This window comes from Corvus cornix, chromosome 21 (genome assembly GCF_000738735.6).
Source record: "Corvus cornix cornix isolate S_Up_H32 chromosome 21, ASM73873v5, whole genome shotgun sequence".
Taxonomy (NCBI): Eukaryota; Metazoa; Chordata; class Aves; order Passeriformes; family Corvidae; genus Corvus; species Corvus cornix.
The window spans coordinates 425,664-444,976 of NC_046350.1; the positions used below are offsets into that span (position 1 = coordinate 425,664).

Genomic DNA, 19,313 nt, shown 5'->3' on the forward strand with positions numbered 1-19,313 from the left:
GCCACACCAATTAGCAGAGCCCCACAGCACTGCTATTGCCATTAGGGATCGGCCACTGTGCACACGTGGGTGCTTCGCATGCCCAGAGACGACGCAGCCCTGCACCAGCCCGCTGCAGCCCTCCGTACTGCTTCCAGACCTTTTTGATCCTATTAAAAAATAAAGACCAAAAATCCCCAGTGGGGCTTTGCTCACATCCAAATTATCCTCAGCTGAAGAGGTCTGCAGAGGACTCGGCACACGGGCTGCTCCGAGCGATGCCGAGGCGGAGCGGCTGCAGGGATGATGTGCTGGAGCTGCCTGTTGCCTGCAGGGACCCCCCCTCCCCAAAACACTGCTGCTCCCCAAAATCTTGCTAATGCCAAGAATCAGTAAGTGACCCTGTGCCATCATCCTGTCCCAACCCAGCACGTCGCTCTCATCTCCCCAGCTTCTCCTCATGCTGCTGCTGTATTGGTGTGGCTCACATAGGTTCTCTTCTTCCCCCTTCCCAGGTGGCACGTCCAGCATTCCTGCAGGGTTCCAAGAATTCCAGAATTCCATACTACATCGTGCCTTATGTTCCAGTCCCCTCGTGACACGATGGGGACTAGAGGACACGAGAGTTTCAAGGGATTTTTCAAGCCATGTCAGCCTCATGTGCTCAAGGCCACTTCAGCAAGGACAGGACACACCCCCCACAAGTGACTTCGCAGGTCACTGGGCTGTATTCACACACACAAATATACACCCACATGTGTATGCTGCACGATATCCTCACCACGTTTTCCACTGCCATAAATCCCACCACGCTCTATGGGACATGGACTGTGGGAAAACAAGGTCCTACACTGTACAGTTGCACCCAGGAGCTATGGGACACCAACAGGAGCTCCTCAAAATGCACCCACACCTCATGCCACGTCCACCCCCACAGAGTCCACAGCGATGGCCTATTTCTACTGCAGACCACCACCTAGTGAAGGTCCCCGTGGTGTCTCTCCTAGGACCTTCCTGATTTGACAGCATCTGCCACGCGCTCCTTGGCCTTCGGCTTGCCCGAGCAGAGAGGCTTTGTGGCTCCAGGCTGCAGAGCAGAGACATCAGACACAGCGCTGACCACGAGAGCTCAGCATGGCCTGCTCTTCTCCCTCGCCCTTGTATATGGCGCAAACCCATCGCTACAGGTGCCTGCACCACCTCCAACTTCATCAAGGGATGCTGCCACGGCTGGGCGCTGGGGGCCTGGAACCTCCAGCCCCTCAGGATGGTCCAACCGACCCCTCCGTGGATGGTTCCCAACAGACGGAGCTGGCTGCTGGACAAAGCAGGAGTTGGGTATTGCCTTCTCACCTTGCGCCGCTTGGCCGCTCGTCGCAGCCTCTTCTCCTGCTCCAGCTGGAGCTGTGTCCTCTCCAGAGCCTCTCGCAGCAGAGCCTTCTCTTCTGCCACCCTGTGGGCTTCATCTTCCAGGCTGGACATCTCCTCCTGGCACCTTCGCAGGGACGCTTGGTTCTGCCTGTGCAAAACAGGAGGGGAGGATTCTGTTGGTCTTTTGCCCTTATCAACTCCCTGACCCTCAGCTGGGCTCTCCCATGCCTGCCTTGGTCCTACTGACACCGTCCCTCTGCCCAGCCAATGCTGCTGCTGTCCCAGGCTCCAGCCATCCCAGACAAGGGAACCTGTCAAGGCTTTCCTGTCTCTGACACTGCTCAACCATGTGAGGCTGCAGAAGGTACCACTGCAGAAAACTGAGAGGACCTTTCCCCACTCCTCCTGACATTTGGTTTTTGTACTGTGGCCATACTGTGACTGGTCCCAGACAGACACAGGACCCAGCAGTGTTGCATCACTCCTTGCCGCAGGCTCCCCATCACTTGGTATCCAAGGACCAGGTCTCGTTCAGAACCATGACCTTGCCTTTCCATACCTGAGCTGCTCCACACTTCCCTCACAACCTTTCAGCATTTCTTCTTTCCTTTCCAGGCGAATCTGGAGGTTCCTGATCTTTTTGTACAACAGCTCCAGGGCCTTCTGTCTCTGCAGTCCCACTTCGGCCCTCTTCTCCTGAGGAAGGTGCTGCAGAGGCTGCATTCCTGACAGCTCCTTCATCTCCATCAGGCTTCCCAGAGCACCGATTACATCAAGGTACTGTGGGAAGAAGAGGGAATGCATTATTTACCAGGTCTGCTGCATTCCGTCACGCTGCTCAGCCATCTGCTTTCTGTCTGCTTTCCTGAGGAGATGACAGTGTCCCAAGGAAAGTAGGTTTGCATTTCATTCCCAGCTGCACAGCTTACTGGGATTGGATTGCTTCCTTCTCTAAGATGAGTTTTCCTGGCTGGATGTTTCCCTACCCATTTTGGAGGTAAGAGACCTCCTTGCCCAACCCACCAGCTGTGCTACCCGTGGACCCCTCCCCTGGCAGCTCCCTCCATTGCTCCCCAGCCTCTCTGATGCACCATGGCATGTTTTGGGGTCCCAGGATGTCCACGCAGACACACAGTGTGCTCTGGGCCGTAGAATCATACAATAGTTTAGGTTGGAAAGGAAATTTAAAGGTCATCTAATCCAACCCGCCTGCCATGGACAGGGATGTCTTCAACCGGACCAGAGAGCCGTTCATCCTCAACATTCCTGCAGCATCCTGATGTCACATACCTCCGAAACGTGTTCAAAAACCATCTAAACTCTACACACACTGGGCATCTACACACGCTCTAGACATGATTTACACATCTATCCCTGGCGTACCATCTTCTCACCGAAGACTGTCGCCTCAGCCATCTCCAAGCTCGCTGTGCTGTTGGTGATCCTGAACAAGCCCCCATTAGGAACATGGTCAGGAACCTGCACAGACAGGGAAAGACCGGTGGAGCCCACTTTGGGCCTGGATCTTGGTCAAGTGGCCTCGAGCCTCCCTTTTACCTCATGAGAAAACCACTCCAGTATCGCTGTGGTCCCAAGCCTCCCACCCCACTCAGCCCGTGGCATCCCTGGTGCTATTCCAACAGCACCAGGCAACGTGCTGGTCGTGGTGGAGCTGCCACCCTCTGCAGGAGCACTGCCTGCCATCCACCAGGCTGCATCTCCCACCCTGACTTCTTACGTAGCATCTCTGAAAACCTATTTCTCCGTGTTCCAGGGCATACTTTCCAAACAAAGCTACAGGCATTACAAACCATGCACCGCCTCCCTACCTTGCCGGCCCTCAGTTTTTCTCCCAACACAGGTGCAGGTTCCATCTCAAGACCTCTTTGTTGGACTATTTTCTCTGCTAAGTCTTTCATCCTGGCCACCAGTTGCTCTGAATAGCTCTTCACAGCACCTGGAGGCAAACAAGCAGCTGCCAAACTGTTCCACTCTCCACACAAGTTGGAGGCTGGACAGCTTTCCCAGCCTCCCTCTGAGGGTGCTGAGGCCCTGGCACAGGGTGCCCAGAGAAGCTGTGGCTGCCTCACCCCTGGAAGTGTCCAAGGCCTGGCTGGACAGGGCTTGGAGCACCCTGGGATAGTGGAAGGTGTCCCATGGCAGGGGGTGGAACAAGATGGTCTTTAATGTCCTTTCCAACCCAAAACATTGCATGATTCTAGGAGAGCCCTGCTCACCTGAGCACTGCCTCTTCTCCAGCATCTTTACTCTCTCCCGGAGCTCGGCCAAACCTTCTTTTTGGCGCTGGATCGTTTCCTCGTGCCTGAGGCCTCGGCATTTTGCACCAAGCTCAGCCAAGTCTGATGGTGGCTCCTGGAAGAAGCAAGCAGAAGGCTGGTTCTTGCCCAGTCTGCATCTGGCGCAGCACAAGCTCAACGTAAACACAGCCTCGCTGCCAGACACTGGGCACTTGGCACATGCCAAGAACAAAGCCTGGGGAGCATCTCCATGGATTTGGGGGGCTATAAGAGACTTGCCAGAGACCTCTTTCCTGTTCTGCTGTGTAGTAGCCAGGATATGAACCCTGCAAATGCTCTGGAGAGGCGGGAGAGGGATGGTGCACAGCTCTGAACAGCCATGTTGGTGTTTTTCCCTTGTCCTTTGCACGACCACAAAGCATTTACCATCTACACACAGACACCAATGCACTTCACAGACTCTGTCCCGACACGAACTGGGACATTTTATTGTCTACACATGCACTGCCCTCTCCCAGCCCCATCCAGATCCCTGCATTATGACAAACATCCAAAAATCTGTGATGGGGCTAGGGCCCATCAGCGTGCCCTGTGCACAGCTAATGACGGCTGCAGGCCCCCAGCTCGGTCTGGCTGCTGTCACCCCTCGGCTCTGCCCATCCTGCTCCCAGATGGCACCCCCAGCACTTGGATCTTCCCCTCTGCATCCCAGAATGTGGAACAGGACGGGCAATACCTCCCACCCGCTCATCAGCTGGCTGTGAGTCACCGGCCGGCCCCCGCAGCCAGCCGGCCTCGCTGGCACGCTGCTGGCTGCCACCGTTGCTGTACAGAATGTACAATTCCTACAGTCCCTCCATCTGCTGCTGCCACCACCTGCGAGTTCTTCCCTTTTCCAGCCTCGGGGAAATCAAACAGGAATTTGGCGCAGGAGAATGAGGAGCGTTTCTTCCTGTCCTGTGCAATAAGCTGCCCCTACTCCTGCACACACAGCCCTAGAACTGGTTCTGCATTACCTGCACAGCCAGCATCCACGGCTGGCAAGTTGGAAAAAGGAGGGAACGCTTACATGTCGATATTGCCTCTAATTGGCAATTAACGAAGCCATTAGCACACACAGCGCTTAGAAGCTCCAAAGTGCTGTGCAAACATCAGCTCATTAACCAGCCGCAGCCTGGTGGGGGCTGCGGGTACCCCGGACCAGGGGCGGCACAGACAGCCCTGGGTCGGGAAAGGGTGCCCGGCCATCCTGCCCTCCAGCCAGCGTGGAGCAGCTCCAGGCTTGGCTCTAACCGTGATGCCGAGGAATGCCGTGTGCCATCCATGCTCCTGGCAAACCCACACCTCGGTGCTCTCCATGAGGACTCACCCCCTGGGAGGCTTCAGCTGCCTGCACTGGTGTCCTGGGAGCATCCTCTGGGTTCTCCACTGTTTGTTGGGAAGCATCCCTCAGCACCTGGCAGTGGGTTTGGGCTTGGCTGTGTGGAGAGACACGATGTTGTGGGACCCCCTGATGGATGGAGGTAACCCAAACAGCTTGTGGAGAGCAGCACCCTGGGCACCCAGCGATGACTACCACGGTGTGGGTGGGAACACTCAGTTACAAGTGCCTGAGTTACACATCCACTGGCATGAGCTCCACTAAAGCCCCCCATTTCAGTTCCTGTGTCATGGATTCAGAGCTGAGCTCCATCCGGATACTCTCACATGTGCCTTTTGCTCTGGGGAGAACCCTGAACACCATCAGCTGCTGGGGACACACAGAGTGGCATCTGCGAAGCCTCGGGTGATGTCAGGGTGTACCTTAACTCTTCAGCTGCTGCTTTCAGGGCCTGATCCTTCTCCTCCACAAGGCTGGACATCTCGGATAGCTTCCCTCTGAGCTGGTTCAGTTCCCACTCCCGGTGTTTCAGCTGCCTCTGGCTGTGCTCCAGCTCCACCTTCTGCTCTTCACTCAGCTCCCCTAAGCACAGAACAGCCTCGTGGGATGCTGGCTGACTCACCACCCAGTCCTGGGGGATCTGCAGCTGGTGCACCCTCATGGAAGCTGGCAGCAACAATGGGGCTCGTCCCTGCAGAGCCCTGCCCTGCCCTTGACAGCTGCCCTCAGATCCTAGGCCATGCCAACAGGACATCCCGGTCTCTTTGTGGAGGTATAGCCCAGGGGAATTCCTGGCTGTGGCAATTTTCCTCCAGATTGAAGGAGGACAGGTCACCAGCATTTTCTGACTTGCATCTTTTGACTCCACATGTTCCTCATGGGCTCTATCCCCATGTTCACAGCCCTGCCCATGGGGGAATCCCAGGCAAGGCTCTCCCAGTCCACTGGCTTGGAACATCTTCAGCTCCAAGAAGTTCACCAGTGTGATTCTGAGCTCAGTTTTGTCTAAACGCTCTCCCCCTGATTACTCTGCTCTCTCATTGTCACTGCTGCTACTTAGCCGAGGATGGGGAGAAATTCACCTTCCCAAAGGGAACAGACTGCCTGCTTTGCTCCCAGCAGGACAAAGCATTGCCTGGGGATGGTGACATCAATTTCCATGATCTGTGTGTGCCCACTACACGGTCACTGCTTGCAGGAGGACGGGGACGATGGCAGCCACACAGTGCACGTCACCCACCTCTCATGTCTGACATCCTGGCTTTGGTTTCTGACAGCTCCCTGGTGAGCCTGCTGATTAATGCCTTCTTTTCCAGGAGCATGCCCTGCGCCACTGCCAGCTCCTCCTGCAGTTTCCTGGGAAAGATCAGTGCAAATCCCACAGTCATTGGGAAGCCTCATTTCAGGGAGCCCATGCACACAGCCTGTGCTGCATCTCCTGATTAATGCTCACACATTCCTTTTCTACCTGCCTTTTGGTCCCCTGGGGTCACCCTGTGGCGTGGGATTGGCCACAACCCTTGCCCTTACCTGGATCCATCCAGATGGGATGGCAGATCTGCATGTGCTATTTGGCATCCCTTTGATGCTCTACACCCTTAGAATCACTTCAGCCTAGCAAAGGGACTCCAGTCCTATCCCAGACTAAAAAGATCTTGGAACAAGTTGCGTTGGACTTCCTTAGGCTCTCCCAAGTGGTCCCCGCCTTTCTCCAAGCCTCTCTGATCACCATCAGTGAGTGCTGCTCACCTCAGACAAACATGTGACTCCATGGCAGGACAGATCCCCAGCCAAGCTCCCGATGCTGACCTGTGGGCATCACACTGAAGTCCTACGGGACACAAGAAAAAAAGCCAATTACTTCTTTGTAACACTTACACACTTGTTGCTTCTGCTACACAAATCATTTCCTTCACAGCAGCTCTGAGGGCTGAGGACTGTCTCTTTGGGAAACTCATGTCCCTGAGAGCGCAGTTCCAAGGCCAAACGGACAATTCCTGACATCCAGCCTTGCTTGGGATTGCTTCTGTCTGGGAGCAGCCCAGTCTTGTCATTTTAGAGGGCAAAGAGTCCTTATCCCCATTTTTGAAGGCAAAGCTCTGTTGACAGTCTCCAAAACCACCAAACAAGGAAACTCCTTCTGCAGGGCCTCACAGAGCTTGTCCTGAAGGTCCTCCATTCAACATCTTCCCAATGCTTTCTGTAGCAGCAAATTCACCATCCCATCTCCACACGCATTCCACGTTAACCCAGCCAGCTCCTGGATCAGGTGCATCCCATACAACCCTTACCTACCTTCCATTTTTCCCACAAGTGCTGCCTTTTCCTCCTCCAGCATCTTCTGCTGCTCAGCGGCCTCTAGCAGCCTGTCCTCTAAAGCCAAGATGGTCAGGGAATGCTGCTTGCTTTGCTCCCTATATCCTGCTACTTCTTCGTGCAGTTTCTGCCTCTGTAGCTCATTTTCCTCCTGGACAGCCCTGAGCTGTTCGTCCTGCTGAAGCACCTGCTGCTGTAGCACCGCCTGGGAAACAAGACGTGGGAGCTCGGTTGGAAGCTCTGGGGGTTTCTTTTGGGATCACCATTGCCATCCTCTCCCCTGGATGGCAGTTGGAAGAAGGGAGGGGAGGGAAGGGAAGGGTTTCAGGGATGGGGAAGCCTTCGTCTCCAGCACTGCATCCTCCACCTGCACGGGTCAGTGCAAGTACCTCTCGTGCAGCGATTTCCTTCAGCTCGTGCAAAGCTTCTCCCAGTTTTCCCTCTGTCAGCTCCTGCTCCTCTGCCTTCTTTGCTGTTGCCTATGGGAAGAAATTAGCAGTAATTAGGTTAGCCAGGAATCCACCTTTCTTTCTGCAGAGCTGCATCTCTGTGCATTTAGGGGGGAAAAAACCCTTTCGTCCACTGATTTGAGCCCCCGAAGCACCACACTACAGCACACCTTCCCTTTTCTTCATTCCAAGAGTGAGCTGTCCTGCTTCACCTCCCATACTCACTTCAGCCATGCTTCTTAGGTGGCTTTCCAACTCCTGGATCTTCTTCTGTTTTTCCTCCACAGATTTCTTGCACTTGTCCTTCTCCTCAGTGACAGCGCTTTCCAGAATCTGTGAATCACCAGCCCACAGATTCACTTCAGGAAAAAAAGACCTCAGCTCCAAGGAGGAAAGCAGCAGGGAGGGTTATTGCTCTGGAGCAGGGGCAGGTGATGGGAGAAAAGCTTGGCAGGACACGAGGTGACTCAGTGAAAGAGAGGATGGGAGCACCTGGGGAAAGTACAGCTGAGAGACTGGGTAGGAGCTGCTTGGCTGCTCCTTGCCTGAATCATTGGAAAACTCAACACCAGGAAACCACCATTCCCAAGGTGCCAGACAGAGAAGCAGACTAGAAACTGTCCTACAAGGCCACCATGATGCCAACACACACATGGCAAAACACCCATTCACACCCTGACTGACACTGCATCCCACACCAGAGCCACTGGTGCAATGGCCTGGGCTTCCCTGGGACTGAGGGGGACTGCTGCCCCCCTGCTCCACAGGGATATCCTTTGCCAGCCAAAAAGGAGCCAGCGGGAGTCCAGCATGGGGAGGGAGGGAGAGAAGGCTTGAGAGGAAGCAAGGCAATGTTTCCCTGAGCTCATGGATCACGACGCTCCCTGCTCTCCCTTCTCCCAGTGACTGACTGGCAGCCGTGCATCCTGATGCCACCTGCAGGTGCTTCCCAGTTCCACCATGGATACTTTTGGGAGTTTACATCACCTGGATCCATATTGGAGGATATCCAATGTCCACCTGGGATCCTATTGGGCCCTTGGGACTGCACTCAGTTCGGAGCTAGAGGTTCCTCCTCTTGCTAGCCAGCATTCCTACAGACACCCATCTTTCCTGCATAACGTTCCTTTTCTGAAACACCAACCATGGCACTGTACCTCTTTGCTCTCCTTGTCCTTTTCCAGGATAATTTGCTGGATTTTTATCTGTAAATCTTGCTCGTGTTTTGCTTCCACCTCCTTCGTGTGCTCCTGCAGCAGCTCTGCCTGCAGCTCCTGGAGCTTCTCTAATTGCTCCTACAGGGAGACACCGAGGTATTAAAGGAAGTGTGTTAGCAGCAGGGCAAGAAATAAACCTCCTGTGTACATTCACTCACAAAAAAATCACAAAAGAGATCTCCTCTCCATCCTTTCTGCATTATGGATATGGACACACCAACAGTGGGCTCTGTAGGTTCAGGGATCTCAGCTACTGCACATCCCCAGTCCAGGTGCCACACTGGCTTGCTTGGGACTGCCATCATATCTACCCAGAGAAAGATTCCAAATCCACCTGGTTTATGTGCATAAATATTTCTGTACCTGCAACATCTGATTCCTCTGTGCCATCTCCTGACTCTTTTCTGACAAGCTCCCGAGAGCAGCCAACAGCCCTGCAAAAGTGAACGGAGCCTCGTTCTGTGGGGTGCTCACACACCATATTATGGATATCAGGGAAACCTTCTTCATGAAAAGGATGGTCAGGCACTGGAACAGGCCACCAGCCCTGAAGTGTTCAAAAAGTGTGAGGCTGTGGCATGTGGGAACAGTGCTGGCTTAATGGCTGGACTCAGTGACCTTGGAGGTATTTTCCAGCCTAAAAATTTCCATGATTCTGTGGTTTTCTCCCCAAGGAGTGGCTCATGCTGGACTTTCTCCTCTACGGCTGGCTTGCTAGGACATCCCACATTCCCAGCAGGGATGCCCAGCAGGACACAGACCTTTGCCAGAGGTGCTCAGGTCCATCCCTGCGCTGTCCAGGAGCTGCTCCACACCCTCCAGCCAGGACAGGGGACCACGTGCCATGTCCACCACTGCTGCCCTGATGGCTGAGACAGAGGGATCCAGGCACAACACCTCCAGCTTCCCCAGCTCCCCTCGCAGGCTGGCGCTGCTGCAGGGGCTCCTCAGGCAAGCCTGGAACAAATGGAACCAGAGGGGAACAAGCCAGTCTCCACTGCCAGTGGCCTTCAGGGACTGGCAAATGACACAACATCTCTGAACATCTCAGGCCAGGTTGGACAGGGCTTGGAGCAACCTGGTCCAGTGGAAGGTGTCCCTGCCCATGGCAGGGGCTGGAATGGGATGGACTTTATGGAGAATCTGACAAACTCCTGGGAACAACTACATGAACACTTTGGGATGATGCCTTGCTTCAGGATTGTATCTTTACTCTGACCTATCCTCAGGCCAACAAAACACCCTGTGCCACAATCTCCCAGCTACCACTTGGTCCTCAGTATTTAAAAGGCTGACCTGGAGCTTCTGCAGGGAGTTCTTGAACACCTCGATGTTTGCAGACACCTCCTTCTCCTGTGCGAGCCTGGAGCTTAATTCCTTCTGCAGACTCTTCTCTCTCTCATGACTTTGCTGGTTCTCATCAGAGATCTGCCTGACCTTCTCTATCACCTGGAAAAAGTGGGTGAAGAAAGATGAGGATAAGGCTCATCCTGTTTTCCAGCTGAGGATGGTCTCAGAGAGCAACAACTGAGACTTGCTGCACACTGGCAGTCACATCAGGCTCCTGGGCGTGTCTGACTGACTCCCTCCAAGCTTTGGGAGACAAAAAGGACTGTGTTCCCTTCACGTCCTTAACCTGGGACAGCCACAGCACAACTCCTCCTCTGAAGAAGCTTGGATGCTCTGGCCTCATTGCACATGGAGCACGTCCCACGGCCACTCTGCCGCGGCCGCCTTGAGCCACTCTGGGTGTTGGAGGCATCGAACATCTCTGTGAACCGATGCCCAAACTCACCTGCTGCTCTGTCACAGATTCCCCTGTGCTGCCTGCTGCTGATGGAGAACAGACTTGCATCACTCGGGTCTTGAAGGACTCCAGCTGCAGCAGGGATCAGCACATGGAAACAAACATCACCGATCATTGATAGCTGCTCTGCTGATCACTGATGATCAATATCTAGCACGATGTTATCTGCAAGGGCTGTCCCTGCCCAGGGCAGCATTATGCAGGCACTGAGGAGGGTTTGTGTGGTTCCCAGACAGCGTAACTAAGATCACAGATTCCTTTTCTGTATCCTATTAAACTGCTCCGTTGTCCATGCTGCCCACACAAATCCTGTGGATAAGCCTTTTATACTTCACCCAATGACAAGGTAAGTCCCGTGCTAGGGTTTGGTGCTTAGGACTCTGGGTTTCCATTTCCACAGCACGTCCTTCCCCGTGGGAAGCCGCATCCCTGTGCTGCCCATGGCCCCAGTGGTGATGTTCCCATCCCTGCCATTCCCTACCTGCTCCCCGGCTCGCTGCAGGTCAGATCGCAGCAGGCGCTCCCTGCGCCCCATCTCCCGCAGCTGCCCCGCCTGCTGGGACCAGGCTGCCTTCAGCTCCTCCTCTGCCTGCAACGAGAGCTTTGGCATCTCAGAGAGACATCCAAAACCCTGCCACGGGCATTTCAACCCTAACTATCCACTGTTCCCATCAGACAGCTCCAGCTTTGGAGTACCAGGAGGCAGGCAGCAATCCTGTAGCAGGGAGTGGGGTTGCAGCATCGACCCCTCCCGGCATTTTGCCTGGGTTTGGTCCCTGGGATATTGACCATCCTTGACTTCCTCACCCAACACCCACACAGGGCACTCTGCTATCTGAGTTATTTTCCTTCTTCCCTCAGGGTCCACGGCAGAGCTCAGGACAGCTGGACGTCCTGCCCATCCAGCCTGAGCTCCCAGGGATTGCTGGTCCTCGCCCCACCCCTCTGGGATGATGGGACCTGCCCCCTCTGTGTGTCCCGTGCAGCCAGCTGCGTACCTTGGCTTTCTCAGCCAGTTGCTTTTGGACACTCTCATGCTTCCGGATCTCCCCCTGCAGCCCCTCCAGGTCCCGCTCCAGCTCCTCGATGCGCTGCAAGAGCCCGGGGAGGGCGGGGGTCTCACCAGGGCAGCTGGGCATTGCCCCTCTGGATCACCTCCACCGATAAGCAAGATTTTCTCCCCATCTAACTCACTTTGTTTACCCTGGAATTCTCTTCTAGCCTATGTTTACTGTGGTTATATCAGCTTACAAGTGGAATTCCAATCTGATTTCTGATCACAACCCCCCAAGCCCCCTCTCCCCCGCCCTCCCCTTCACACTGTAACTCAGCATTACAAATCCAACAGAGTTTACACTTCCCCAGGACCTTATGCCCATTATGTGCCTTTCAGGACAGGAGCTGAATTCCAAACAACTCCCTTACAATGCCCAGTTAATTGTTCCCTCACTGATGCACTCCTGCAGCCAACTGCTTACCCCAAATGACTTCCGACTCACCTTTCTGCAGGAGATTAGTTCCTGCTCTCCGAGTTCGCGCTTTGTTTCTTCTTTAATTCTTGAGCACTAGAAGGAATGGCAACCAAGGAAAATAACCATCAGGGCAGTGATACCATTGCTCCTGCTTCGAATGGGACACTGGCACAGGCTGCCCAGGGCAGTGGTTGAGTCACCATCCCTGCAGGGATTTAAAAGACACTTGGGGACATGGTTTAGTGGTGGCCTTGGCAGTGCTGGGGTAATGGTTGGACTCAGTGATCTTAGAGGTCATTTTGAAACACAGAATTTTCAAAGAAACACAAAGATTTAGTTAGAAGGTTAGCTGCGCTGAATTTAGTTAAAATAGAATAGAGTTTAGGCCTGGTTAGAATCAATTAAAGGTTAATAGTTAGTTAAGAAGAGCTGGACCTGAAATGAGTTTTCAAGATGTGAGTAACTGATTACTAAATAACTGATTACCTGTCACTTTTATGTTGGTTTAGTTGTGCTTAGAATGAGAAACAGAAACATTGATAAATAGATTTAGGGAACGTAAACAATTGTCAATTTTCTCCCCATCTGAGAATCTATTCAACAGTCACGCAAAGAGGAACTGGAAGGTCACCAAAAGTAATCTGTATTGTCAAAACCCAGGAAGGCAGAAAGGTCAAATCGAGGAAGACTACTTTTACTTCATCTTTGAGACCACCGACTCAATTCAGAGCACACACTACACATGCTTAATGACATTTAAGCTCATTTCCATGTGAAGCGGAGAATGGGAGGTGTTAATGTTGTACATAAGCATCTGTATTTTGAATATTCAGAACTCTTGTAGATAAACAGACTCTGTATTAGCTTGTACGTTTGCACTGTGTATCAGGGAATTATCCTGCGCAGCTGCCTGGCGCTGGAATAAACATACACTTTCTAACTCTAAACTGTTAGGGAGTCTTCGTCCGTCTCATTTGGGTGTCAATATTAGATCCATACCCATATTTTGGTAATTCAGTTTCCAACCTCATCGATTCTAGGATTCCCTGTCAGTCCCTGTGCTCTCCTGGCACACTGCAGCCAACAGAGCCTCTGCCCTTATCATGCTGCCGGCGCAGCTCTGCCCGTTGAGGAGGAGCTGCACATGCAGAGGAACAAGCTGCTGCACAAGCCACTTTCCTTAAGGAAAAATCCAGGCCGGGCCACAGGGAGCCCCACGGCACAGGGGTGACAGGGTTTCCACAGCTCCTCGGGAGGATCTTGGCAGGAATATTTTGTGTGTACAAACAACTACTGCGCTCACAGGAATCCAGGGCATGTGGGACCTGATGCAGAGCAAGGAGGGAGATCCAGCTGGGGAAGGATCCGTAGGCATCGTGGCACACCCAGCCATGGCCATGGGACCATCACCACTATACCCCAGCCATACAGAGGGAAGCACAACCCTTCTCACCTGCTGTCCCACCTTAATCCCCATGTCAGACCATAAACTACGGAGCCCCTTGTTAGTGCTGCCAACCTTGGCTGAAACCACGGCCAGCTGATTGTCCTTTTCTCGGTTTTCCTTCTTCAGTTTTTCAATCTCTTGCTGGAGCTGCTGGGTTTTCTGGTCCCTTTGCAGGAGTTCCCTTTGCAAGCTGCTCACCAGACCTGAGGAAAACAACTCTGGTCAGAGGTCACCCAGATGTGACATTTAGATGGGATATTGGGATTCTTCCCTGTGAGGGTGGGCAGGCCCTGGCACAGGGTGCCCAGAGCAGCTGTGGCTGCCCCCGGATCCCTGGAAGTGACCAAGGCCAGGCTGGGGCTTGGAGCAGCCTGGGATAGTGGAAGGTGTCCCTGCCCAGAGCAGGGGGTGGAATGAGGTGGTCTTTAGGGTCCCTTCCCACCCAAACCATTCTGGGATTTGATGATTTCTACAAGCCACTGGGAGTAATTCGTTACCTGTACAGTTTGGCCAGTGTTTGCTCCTTATCCAGAGCCAGTCCCAAACTGCTTCATGCCCTGACCCAGAGCTCCAGGGACACAATACCTGCAGTCAAAGCCTGGTTCCTCTTCAACTTCTCACTTTCTCTCTGCAGCTTCCCGATCTCCAGGTCTCTTTCACGGAGGGAATGGCTGAAAACCTGGCTTGAGCCTCTCTGCAGGTCGTTGATCTGCAAAACACAGATTCACCTGTGTTCCTGACCAGATCATTCACTGACTCTGCTACAGCCCCTTCAGAGAGGGACATCTGGCGCTTCTGGTTTGGTGGGATTGCTCTTTAGCATCTTCAAATACCGCCTTAAATGTGCTCAGACTGTTCCTGCTGAAATCCTAATGCCAGAGGAATTTGAAAAGGAAGGGAGGGAGGGAGGGAGGAAGGAAGGAAGGAATTCGGAAGGAAGGAATTCGGAAGGAATTCAGAAGGAATTCGGAAGGAATTCGGAAGGAAGGAAGGAAGGAACGGAAGGAAGGAAGGAAGGAAGGAAGGAAGGAAGGAAGGAAGGAAGGAAAGAAAGGAGGGAGGTGGGTGGGAAGGAAAAAACCTCCCTCCCTCATTTCCCTTGATTGCAGACACACAAATGCCCCCTGCCCAAACCTGGGTGTCACTCTACAAACACACCTGTACCAGAGAGGTGTTTTCCATGCTCAGTGCCTATTGAAGCCTCCAGTACCTGTTCCCTCAGGGCTTTGATCTCCTCAGTTTGGGCTCCCAGCTCTTGGTTGAAGGTGAGCAGCTTCTGGGTCAGCTCAACCTCATTCCTCACTGCTGCCTGGGCCAGTTTCTTTGCCATGGCTGCGATCTCCTCCTGCAGGTCTCTTATCACCACATTTTTTCCCTTTGGACTCTGTTTCCAAACCAGAGAGGTGACCCATTTCCTTCTCCAGCAGCTTCTCACCCTGTGGCAGATTCAGGTGCCACTGCCAGTCTGCAGCCACAGAGACTCCAGACCCCCTGCCCAGGGCTACCATCTCATGGCCATCAGCAAGGGTCCTGCTGTCCCCAGCTTCCCACATCCTCCAGCCACCCACTGTCCCCACACCCTGCTGGGACTCCCGGTGGGACACAGCCATTTGGCAGGATTCAGCTGCTCTGCCAAGGACAGGGATGGCATTCCTCCCTCCCTCGCTCCCCAGCATTACCTTCTCCCGCAGGAGGAGATCCACCTCGGGAGTCCCCAGGGAAGGGGGTCCTCTCACAGCGCTTGCACCATTCCCTGAGACGCTGGTTGAGACTGGAAGACAGCAAATTTATCACCATGAGAGGTGGTTGCAGGCAGCAGAAATGCTCCCTGCAGCATCCTTTTCCCTTGTCCCACCACTACTCCAAGGCAGTGGCCACTATTCAGGGCATGAGCTCACTTCACAACCAGCAGAGAAACCAAAATAAAGACTCTTAGAGTGCAAACAATCTGCACAGCAGAGAGAGTAATTCACCTCTGGGAACCAAAGCAGCCTCCAAGCAGCAGAGACACAGCAGAGAGAGGCTGCCCTTATTTTCCAGCACTGCCCAGCCCCTCAGAAAGCTGAGCTTTTTTGTCTTCCCACGTGGGAACAGCTCTGCTCGCTGCCCTTAGGGCACGGGGATCCTTTGGGCTGTTCCCCAGCACAGGAGTTCGTGCTACCCTGGCTGTGTGTGTCCCTCCCTTCGCCCTCGCTGTGGTTTCCAGTTCAGCACCGGGACTGCACGGTGCTGCCTCCATTCTGCACTTCGGCACCTCACTGTTGACTTTGTGTGGCTTATGACTGCTCAAAAAACCCAACCCCACATCAGGAAATCCGCAGCATCGAGCCCCAGACCACAAAATTCATGGCAAATGTCATGTTCTCCAGCTGTGCTACTCCCCCAAACCCTCACCTCTGCCCTGCTCTATCACGTACTTCATTTTCAGAGGTGTGTCACGTATGGATCCAGTTTAAAGTGCCCTCACTCGAGGCAGCCACTTCAAAGGAGGAAAAAACACCCCTTCAAACAGGAGTCAGGAACAGGCACATGAGTCAGTGGTGCAGATAAATCAGTCATGGCCCTTCTGGGTCCCACACCAGGAAAAAGGAAGAGGAAATGTCCCTCTGCAAGGGCAACAGCATTCCCCCTGGGATGTCACAGCTCATTTCTTCCCTGACCCGAACGCCACCCAGGACCACACACGGATTTTGATCAGCTCCACTGGACAAGGACTCGCACCCACTTGCTCAACACTCATCCCTTTTCTGCTCCAATCAACTCCACTCAACACCGAGTTGCTCTGTGAAGACACCAGGACACAAATGGCTGGTTTGGCATCATGGAGTACCTGGCCTCTCCGCAGAGGTCCTGCTGAAGGTGTCCAGAGAGGCGGCACTGGCCGTGCTCCTGTCCCGGGCACTTGCAGGCCGCCTCGGCAGCACCAGATGGGGCACTTGGCCAGGGGCTCTGGGGGCCCCACTGCCCGGGGAGTCAGAGGGAAGCTGCCACTGCAGCGAGGGCAGGCGAGATGGAGGAGTCGTGGGTTTGGGCTCAGCAACCACCTGGAGCTGCCCTGTCCACCCTACGCGATGTTTCAAGGGGGGACAGGACATCTACGGTGGGAAAACAGCATGTTATCTGCAAGATTTTAGGAAAGATTTTAGCCCTGGATTCACGTGCACCATGTTGTGCAAAACCCAGGCACAGTTTTAGTCCTTTCCCATTTCCATTACTCAAGGGTCAGATATTAATCAGGACATCCAGACTCTTTGCTCAAGCAAAAGGAAATTATTGGGGTTTGCTGCTTTTTGGGCTTTCCCCTCTCCATCTGACTGCCCTAATTCTGCCCATCATGCGCACGGTCCAGCAGCGCTCCCTGCACAGCTCTCCTGGCTCACACAAGGTCCTGCCCCATCGTTTCTCCCGTTCACCCAGATGAACCAAAGCCTCCCACTGTGCTCCTGTTTTCCCATCAGCTGGGCCTGTCAGACTGGGAATTCGGGCACTGCCTGCTGTTCTCTGGATGAGCAGAGCTCTCCAGGACACTGGGGATAAGCCACCACCCAGGTCTCAGTTACAAGGGCTGCACTAAACATCTGCCAGCGTGGGGTCGGATCTGGGTGTGGATCCTTCCACACCCGGCTGTTAACGGAGCCCCAGACCCCAGCGCAGCCTCCCTGCGAGTCCAGCACCTTCCCCTCTCCCGGGGCACATCCCAGCCCTGCTGCTTTTGCTCGTGCTGCTGCCCACGGCGCTGGCTCACTGCAGGATTGCACAAAAACCTCACACTGGCCCTGTCTGGGCACGGCAGGATGCGGTTCCCAGCCGGGTGCTGCTCCTCTGTACAACACGTTCCTCTGAGACTCGAGAGGAGCCATCCCTCCCTTTGTTAGACACTTCACAGCCGAGGTGCTTCCCTCCCTGCAGGCAGCAGGGTCAGGCTTCAAAGCTGCTCCTCCAAAGGAGGATCACAGAGCGAGGAAAAGGCACCGCGTGGACCGGCTCTGCATCGCTGTGCAGAGCCGATTCTGTGTGCATCCTGCCTTTGGGAATTCAGCTGCTCACTGCTCCAGCAGGATCTAGCTTTATCTAGGCAGCACCTTGGATTCTTCAAGAGCCAAAATAATAAAAATATTACTGTGACTTATCAGCTGTCCTAGGTTTTATTTGAAGCTTCTCTCTTACTAAGTGGCATAGGAGGAAACATGAAATGCAAATAGAGGGAAAGGACATTTCCCAGATCTACCTTTGCTAATGCTAATGTCCCGTGCTTTTCCTTTTCCCTACCGAACTGCCCGAGTTTCTTCAGCAGAGGGAGCTCCAGCTTCTAATTTCCTCCTCCCTGCCTTTGGCACCTTTCCTCAGGATCTCCCAGACGAGACGGGAGCGAGTTCCTGCTTCTGGAGCCTTCCCTGGGCAGCAACACCCACCCACCTTTCCAGGGCACCTTTCCCTGGACATCCTCATCCACCCTTGCCCGGGCATCCTTCCATGGGCCACAGCATCCATCCTTCCCTGGGCACCTTTCCCTGGGCAGCAGAACGCACCCATCCTTGCCCGGGCACCTTCCCTGGACATCCCCACCCACCCTTGCCCGGGCAGCCCCACCCTACCTGGGCAGCCCCGTCCAGCACCAGCTCGAAGGATGCTCCCGCGGTGCCGAAGCTCAGGATGTCCCCCGGCCTCACCCTGACGGCCGCGTTTTGGACCTGGCAGCTGTTGACAAAGGTGCCGTGGGGGGAGTTGAAGTCCTGAAGGACGAAGCTGTTGTCTGAGGCGGAGAATTCCAGGGCTGCATGACATTCTGCCACACCTGCGGACTGGGAGCAGGCAAGGGACAGGCAGGGAACGCTGCTGGAGGTGGCTCCAGGTCTGTCCCTGCTTTGCCAAGCCCCTTTTCTGGTCGTCAATCCCAGCATAAACTGGTACCTCTGCACTTAGCGCGGAGGACTCCAGCACATCCTCCTCCCTCCCCTCCGTCCAAACCACGGCTCGTTTCAGGATGCTCAGCTGCCTCGGCCCTACCTGCAGGACGATGTCGGCCCCTCTGTGGCTCCCGATGGTCGTGGTGTAGGATTTCAGCTGGAAACATCCCTCCGAGCCCTTTAGGAAAGCTCGCATTGCCCAACCCCCTCACTTGCCAGGCTTGCACCGAACCAACAGGTTCTGTCAGCAGCTTCCCCCCCAACACTCAACCTGAGCAGCTCAACCAACTCAAACACTTAAAATTGTACAAAATGACCCCAAAAGCAGCTCTGTCCCAGCTGGCAGTGTGGCTGCAGTAGCCTTGGAAACCTTGGCTATGCTGGAGCCTGCTGCTGCCTGCCTGGGTGAGTTTTTCCTCTTTGATTTGTTTAGTTTTTTTTCCTTCCCCTTTTCCCAAGCAACTGGCCCGGCAGCACAACACAGCTCCGCGCCGGCGTGGCCGCAGCGATCCTGTGCCAGCTGGGGACACACGTGGGAATGCGTATCACAAACCTCACAGGGGCCCTGCCACCTGCCAGGGCTGCCAAAGAACCTTTAGTCCTCATTTTGCTTATTTTTTATTTAATATTACGCACACACACACACAAATGGGTCTTGCAACCTCAGGCAAGGGGATGAACGTTGCTGTCAGGTGGGTGGTGTCATGCA

At 54.2% G+C, this 19,313-nt stretch overlaps 1 protein-coding gene across 1 annotated transcript; it reads right to left on the reverse strand.

Annotated features, from left to right (window-relative positions):
* Nucleotides 1-684: 684 nt before the first annotated feature.
* Nucleotides 685-19,061, reverse strand: FHAD1 (forkhead associated phosphopeptide binding domain 1). The gene is given in 29 exon segments (XM_010412479.4): nt 685-1,066; nt 1,333-1,498; nt 1,910-2,130; nt 2,734-2,829; nt 3,180-3,307; nt 3,588-3,723; nt 4,978-5,086; nt 5,412-5,571; nt 6,230-6,345; nt 6,739-6,820; nt 7,285-7,510; nt 7,695-7,784; nt 7,980-8,087; nt 8,912-9,049; nt 9,335-9,405; nt 9,733-9,928; nt 10,268-10,420; nt 10,767-10,850; nt 11,260-11,367; nt 11,777-11,869; nt 12,278-12,343; nt 13,770-13,900; nt 14,283-14,406; nt 14,908-15,075; nt 15,077-15,133; nt 15,377-15,468; nt 16,528-16,792; nt 18,293-18,499; nt 18,705-19,061. Coding segments are annotated over 29 exon segments (3,771 nt in total). The 5' UTR covers nt 18,801-19,061; the 3' UTR covers nt 685-982.
* Nucleotides 19,062-19,313: the final 252 nt, after the last annotated feature.